The following is a 7,935-nucleotide window of genomic DNA, read 5'->3' as shown; positions in this document are numbered from 1 at the left end:
TTTTGTTTGTTTTTTTTTGTAATCCATGATCGAATTTTATGTAATCCATGATCGAATTTTATGTAATCCATGATTGAATTTTTTGAAAATTTGTGATTTTTTTTGTTTAATCCATGATCGAATTTTTTTTTGTAATCCATGATAGAATTTTTTGAAAATTTGTGATTTTTTTTTTAATCCATGATCGATTTTTTTGAAAATTTTTTTTTTTTTTTTTTTAATCCATATTATTCAAAGAGAAAACGAGAGAGATGATGATTTTGAGGCCACCCTATCCCAGCCATATAATTCACATATCGAGTCCCAACAGCAACAGTGTAGGGATGAGCACGAAATACTGTAAATTAAATGCTGAATGGCGGTTCATGCAGGGAAAGAACATATCAATATTCGCATATTCATTCAAAAACATGAAAATTCTTAATGGAGTACCCTCATTTTTTATTGAATTCCTAAAAACCAATATTTATAATGAATTTTAATAATTTTTTCGGATTTTTTTGAAGCTTTATTCTGACCGATTCACCCGATTCCGATCCGAATCGCCGATTCGCCGATCCGGATCGCCGATTCGCCGATCCGGATCGCCGATTCGCCGATCCGGATCGGTTTTTGAAAAGCCCGATCCGGGTCACCAATCCGGTTTTTAAACCATTGGTTTTTACTATGATTCTTCTAAGTATGAATAAATTTCAGAAGCTGCAATTCCTTAGCACATCTGACAGAATGGTCCTAGAACAATTGCATTTAGTACCATTACCTGCAGATGCATCGCAGAATCGATGCCAAATTCATATAACGCAATGCACAATTTACAAAGTATCACAAGGAAAATATAAAATTGACCAATGTTTGGTGGGTCCAATGAGTTATCCTTCTCTTGAGACAGCTCTTTATAGACCCAATGCAGTGTTTTTTTTCTTCGTCCTTATAATCACTTCACATATCATCCTGTTTGACCATTTGGAGACTCTTAAGATTCAAATATCTCAATCAGGTATGGAAGTGGCTGGACCTTCAATTTCCTGAGCTGCTACAAAACCTAAATTTTCTATATAACAAAATAATCACAGTTGGACCCAGGTCCCTCCTCCCATGGTAAAATGAATACCATCTTCTATCACCGGTGAATACAGTTAAATTTGATTAGTCTGTTGACCATTGAGTGATATAGAGACCGCCAATGAATTCTAGCCAAGGGTGATCATCAAACATAGTTTTAGACTTCCATAAGCTCCTCAATCTTGTTCATACATTCGAGAGAATTTAAAAGTACTTTCAATAGGCAATAAGATGAGGGAAAGTAGGGCCGGCTATTCGTAGTGTAGGTCTAATACATCACCAATTAGTCTTATATTTAATCTTACCTCTAATATGCTTACCAGATTTGATTAAATCTTATCTTTTATATGCTTACCAGATTTGATTTGCAATCTCACCAATTGCTATCAAGACACTGATTTTTATTCATATGACTGACTGTTCATACACCAACCCGATAAATTTTACACAAGGATGAAGTGAAGCATGTACTCTTTCTCTTTTCTTTTTTCTTTTTTCTTTTTCTTTCCTTATGGTTTTATTTTATTTGGGGGGGCGGGGGAAAGGAAAATTATCAAATCACTAATGGGTCATAAGATCCCGAATTATATTTGAGGGTTTGGTTTTAATTTCTACTTCAATAAGGTATGTCCTCAACAAAAATAAAAAGTAAAAAATCCCCAAAATGCCCATATTCAATGTTTAGAAGCCTAAATAATTAAGTGCCCTTTGGTAATTTTACCCCTAAATAGGCCCTAACATAATGGAAAAAAATACCCTTGTTTGTTTGGTGTTAGAAATACGGAAAACTTGTTTGACATTTGAAATGGGGAACAATAAGGGATATTTACATCATTTGACATATTGTTCATCATTTCAAAATGCAGCACAAGCTGTATTTTTAACTCTAAAGAAGCTGAGGTATTTTTGTTATTATTATGTTAAAGCCTCTTTAGGGGTAAAATTACCAAAATGCCCCTAATTATTCAAGCTTTTCAACACCGAATAGGTGCAATCGCGGAAATTTTTAACATTTCATTTGATGACGTACATAACTAAAATAGAAATTTAAAAGTAAACCTTCAAATATAATTTGTGAACTTTTGACCACTTTAGTAATTTTGTAAAGCGTTTCAACCTTTTAATTGATAGTTTCCTTTTTTTCATTTTTATTGTGGGTACTGGGTAGTCAGAGGATTCAAACTAGAGATTTACCATTACAAGGTCAACACCTTAACCAATACAGTACGAGTCTCAATCTCAAAGTCAAAGTGTATTCTCGGAGTCTCTACTAGTGGCTTTTGCATATTCTTGGAGCCCATTCTCATTCATTTCATTTACTAGGAAACAACACATCTTGCTCATCAATGTCAAAACTGGCTAACACCCCATGGCCTGAGAAAACCAGTAAGCTCGCATTGGGACAAGTACTCCGTCGTGACACGCAAGTGTGTATCTCAAAACACCACCCATTATGTACTAAGACAACATACTTTGATGTGCCTAACTATAAACCTTGTATTCTTAGAATGCACCAAACATGAAAATCTTGGTTGCTGTTCACAAGAATGCCATTGTTAAAGTCTTTTCTTCAGTTTGTACAGTCTCATGACCCACTTAAATGCCCCACTAAAAATTTGGTCCTTGGATGACAAAATGCACAAACATGCGCAACACACACAAGTATTCTGATGGTTCGAACCATCTCATCCATAGACTCTTGCTAAGAAATTAATCTCCCAAGGTCTCACTACAGGGGGAGGGTGACGTTTTATTAACTGACTTGAGGCCAGAGTGCACTTCTCTTTTAGCAATCTACTTGAATCACTCAATGACAAAGACTGAGGTAAGATATCAAAGTAGACTGGCTACCATCTCAAGGATATGCCCCCAAAGGGGCATTATTAGGGATTACCTTTGTTTATAAAAAGGTGTATTCAGGAACTGGTTCTGATATAATTCGTTGTTGTAAGACTTCCATTTTTTTAATTAAAATATAGTTGAAAAGGAAAATACGTTTTGGTAAAATGATTTTACTACCCATAATAATTTTTGAGAAATAACTAAAGACTATCATACACAAAAGTTGATCAACTGAACACATCATAATTTAATTGCGGCAACATTTCAAATATGGGCTTGAATAAGCTCACGACTTTCAGTGATATATGTCTGATACTGATCTGATACTGATATGGAAGATGATTAAGGCGCATTCACTACTATGCTAACTTCTACCTATAGAGATACAGCATATAAAATAATGTACCAGACGCATTCAAAATTCCTTCAAAGTAAAAAAGAATGTGATTCTATTACATTAAATAAATTCTTCCAAATGACAGTCTTACATAGGGAAATATTTTGTGTCCCATAGCCTCCCATGTGTCTTTCAGTTTAAGGTATTTAAAACCCCATTATACAACCAGCTTTTTTTTCTCACTTTTTTCTGATGATCATCGTACAATATAAACTGAGCATTTACATCTGGGATGTGAAACAGAAAGAAATGATAGTTATACAGGGGAAACAAATCCCAAGCCACGAGCCAAGAATAAATAAACCACTGGATTGCCATAACAGAATGCTTCCCATGCATACTCAGTTTTGTTCCACAGGAATAGATCCTCTCATTTTACTCAAAACCTCTTCTCTTGCAATACGCATTAAAAAGAGGCTGGCAAGAAGGATAGCAAGAATAAGCATTGCAAAGACACCATTCCATCCCCTGGAAGAGATATATCCAGTCAATAAAGGTCCCAACGCTGCCCCAACTGAACCAGTCCCATCAATAATGGCTGTCACAGTGGCTAAGGCACGTGAGTTGCCTTTTATGGAGCTTTGTGTGCCCAGATCGGCTGCAACAGCAGTTGTAATCAGTGAATAGGGGCCATTCACTAACAAGCCCGAAATAAACATCAGGCCAATATTGGTATGCATTGAGTAGCCTCCATAAATTCGATATAATATCAAAGATGGGATAGAGAAGAAGAAGAATGCAACAGATGTCATGGCGCGAGCCCCAATTCTATCTGATATATATCCTGCCAAAATTCCGCCAAAAACTCCTCCCATGTCGAAAATGGTTGAAAGGATGCCAGCAGCTCTATCCGATAGGTGTGAACCAGCAACAGCTGGAGAAACCATAAGAACTAAATTAATAACTACAAAAATAGGAAAAAACGATGATTTCTAATGACAAGATAGAAATCAGGCACTACTAAATTATGAACATGATGAGAAAAATATGATGATGAAAATGATAGTGATGATCATGACGACAATGATCACGAAGAAAATGACATAAGCAATCAAAGATGGCAACATTGACAACGAACATGATGATAGTGGCTATCATGACAAAAGCAATCAAAGATGGCAACATTGACTACGAACATGATGATGGTGGTTTTCAAACCAATAACAACAAAACCATAAGCAATAGCAATAGAAATGACCATAACCCTGTGCACTTACATTTCTGATAATGATGATGATGAGAGTGATGATGATGATGATGATGATGAGAGTTATGATGATGATGATGATGATGATGATGATGGGGATGATAATCAAATGAAGGACAAGAACAATAAATAATAAAAGCAGTGACAGTAACAATAACAATAACAATAACATAAATCCTATGAACAATTATAGCTATGACAATTGTGACAATAAGTATGATGGTGATGGTGTTAATTAAAACAAAACAAGATTAAGAATAGCAAGACAACAAAAATAGCAGCAACCTAACCATGCGAGCAATTACAATTACAACAGTGTGAAAAGCATGACGATCATACGAGCAAGAAGAACGATGGAGCTACGCATACCTGTGTGCCGTATGTAAAAGGGCAACCAATACAAAAAGGTATAGGCCACAAGCTTGGAAAAGAATAAGCAAAAGGCATATGGGGCCACTCCAGGAAGCCTCCATGCATCAATAAACCCTATGGCAATAGGAACTTCAGGCAACTTAGAAGGATCCAAAAGGCCTTCCTCCTCCCCTTCTGTGCCCACAATTATTCTCACTGAACCATCATCCATAGCCATTTCCTTCTTCATTTCTGAGTCTTCCGAAACATTTCCATTACTCAACTTTGAATCAATCCTATACAGTCCTATCTCTGAACTTTGCGAACTCGATGAAAACCCCACATCTTCAGGACACACAACCAGAAAGAAGAACACCAAAAACCCCACCAAAGATATTGAAATTCCAGGCAAAACAAAAGACCAGCCCCAACCATAGTGTAACACCGCTGAAGCTATGAGAGAGCCAAATATATTGCCAAAAGAAGTGTGGGCATTCCAAATTCCCATTATCAAACCTCTTTTAGACTTTCCAAACCAATTCCCCATGACTGCAACTACAGATGGCCATCCAGTTGATTGGAACAAACCACTTATCATTTGAATTGCTAAAAAATATGCAAAACTGTGTATTTTCAACCAGTAACCTAACCCAAACATAATTGTAAAAAGCCCACTACCCAACATTCCCAGAGTGAGAAACAAGCGAAGATCGATCCGATCACCAATGTGTCCAGCCCAATACATACCCAAAGAATACATTGAAAGGAATGCAAGATCAAGCTCGCCCAGACGATGGGTTCCTCGAATTCCATCAAAAGGAGCCCACCCACCACTTGTATTGTTAGAACCAGCATTCTCAATGGAGATTGAAGTGTTTATCAATTCAGGGCTCGAAATTCCTGGTCCTAGAACACTCTTTACAATACTTGGGGGCTTCCTAGATGCATGGAAACACGCATAGGCTGAGAATGTGATAATCACAACAGTGGTTTGATAGAATTGAAGCGATCTCTGGGATGTTTTTGTTAGGTTCAGGAATTTGAATCCAGGGGGTAATCCCATGTGTAGCTCCATTAGAAAAGAGACCTGTATGGATTAATTTTCATGTATTTCTGTATGGAAAGACAACACCATGAAATAGAATTAAGATCAAAGAAGAACCGAGAAAGGGGATCATGTATTTACAGGAGAAATATCTCATGAAAAATCACGATTGTAGATCGATGTTGCAGAGAAGAAAGAAACTAACCAAGAGTTGGTGATTGTATAACTTTGAGAGAAGAAATCAAGAAATCTCTACAGGAAACCAGGAATCCAGACTAAAGGGAAATAACCCAGGTAGCCGTAGAGATCAAGCAATCCAAAATACTGGTTAGAGTCGTTGCAGTAGATAGAGAAACAGAGAGAGGGAGTTAAGAGAGATAGAGATTGTGATTATCTTTTCTTTAACTAGATATATATTCATATTCAATTCTATTGTAAGCCGAAAGACTAAAAAGCCCCTGATTTTCATCTAATTTATTTTTGACCCATCAGTATTATCAATTTTTTTATGGGTGTGGATTGTATAGACCCTAGGCTCTAAACAATCAAATTAGAGCCTACCTTCAAATAGTGTCGAAAAATATGGTTTCAAACTTTCAACACTGATAGCGTTAAAATATATTTTGGTCTTTATTTATAAAATTTAATGCTTCAAAAATAGTATAGATCGACCGATCTATGAAAACTTGGAATTTTTTAAAATTAACGGTCCAAAAATGCATTACAAAATCCGTTATTTTCAAAACTTGAAATCCCATACATCTTGATGGCGAGGTGATCAATTTGAGAATATTTGAGCATCAAAACAACTTCAAAATAACCTCTTATAATGAAATTTTTGAAGTAAGATCTAATTTGATTGTTTAGGGCCTCGGCTCTATATGAACTTTGCCTTTTTTTAATTCCATAAAACTAAGAAAATAAACACGATGTAAGTTAATAATGTGACCTAAAATTTCCTACAGTTCTTTGACATCTCTATAGCCGCCTACCATTGAAATTGACGATCGGGATTATGTCAAAGTACTGTTTGGTTATCAAGATAGCTCATTATATGATCCGCTAAATCCAATCGGATTCACTAGTTAGATGATCCGCCCTCCCCCATATCACCTCATCTTAGTTTTATAATAATATATCTTTTGAAAAAAATATACAATGAGGCTATTTATATTTGATGCATAGATGTCACAATTAATCTTGACAATTAGGTGGTTGTATTTATTCCGTTCATTAGATTCAAAATCTTAATGAAATTTTTTCAAACTTTATAATACTCTCAAGCTATCAAATTTCACTTCAAATACTGATAGGTAATTATGATCTCTTTGTATCAAATGTAAATAATTTATATATAACTACATATATTTTAGTATTTTATACCAATTCAGTTAATTCGAGTCATCAACCAGCTAATCTAGGACGGTCCAATGGGCAGGCGATCCAAAACCCATTTTGGGTTCTAAAACACTCTGATCATGCATGTGAAGACTTCCAAAATCTGTGCCCCACGAATTTCTTTCATGGTTTCAAATTTTATTAATGATTTACTTGAAAATTTGCCTGAGGGGTACTCCAGATAATATAAAGAGGAAATTGGTTGGATTTGTCAAATTATAACAAGCGAATTTTGAATTCAGAAATAACGAGGAAATAACGGTTGCAGTTGGTGACGATCGTGCACACCCGGACACGCGTTTTATTCGGCGGTAAGAAATCGTACAACGGAGTGTCGACTAAGATCGCTTTAAAATTTAAGTTTTAGGAATATGGTTTGACAAGGCTGCAGCAGCCTTATCAAAATAAATAAAGCCTCATCTCCTAATCAGCCTTGTCAAAATAAATAAAGCCTCACCTCCTAAATCATCGAAAATTGTAATTGACTTATTGGAAAACCTTTACATCAATCATCCTCACTTAAACATTCTAGTTGTAAAAATAAATTTAGAATTTTAAGCTCTAAAAATTATTTATATCATAAAAAATTATCTAGACAGTCTATTTCGTCCTAAAAATAAGTACTCATAGCTT

At 35.5% G+C, this 7,935-nt stretch overlaps 1 protein-coding gene across 1 annotated transcript; it reads right to left on the bottom strand.

The window, feature by feature from the left end:
* Positions 1-3,336: 3,336 nt before the first annotated feature.
* On the bottom strand, positions 3,337-6,297 carry G3PP5 (Major facilitator superfamily protein). Its single transcript, XM_006852731.4, has 3 exons — positions 6,110-6,297; positions 4,878-5,972; positions 3,337-4,175 (listed from the first exon to the last, which is right to left on the bottom strand). The coding sequence occupies exons 2-3, from the start codon at positions 5,932-5,934 to the stop codon at positions 3,643-3,645; spliced, it is 1,590 nt and encodes a 529-aa protein (XP_006852793.4). The 5' UTR covers positions 5,935-5,972; positions 6,110-6,297; the 3' UTR covers positions 3,337-3,642.
* Positions 6,298-7,935: the final 1,638 nt, after the last annotated feature.

The sequence above is a fragment of the Amborella trichopoda genome, chromosome 13 (assembly GCF_054954075.1).
Source record: "Amborella trichopoda isolate Santa Cruz 75 chromosome 13, AtrichopodaSantaCruz75HAP2 v2.0, whole genome shotgun sequence".
NCBI lineage: Eukaryota > Viridiplantae > Streptophyta > Magnoliopsida > Amborellales > Amborellaceae > Amborella > Amborella trichopoda.
Note: the sequence above shows the minus strand (reverse complement) of the source record. Positions and strands in the feature narration are given on the sequence as shown.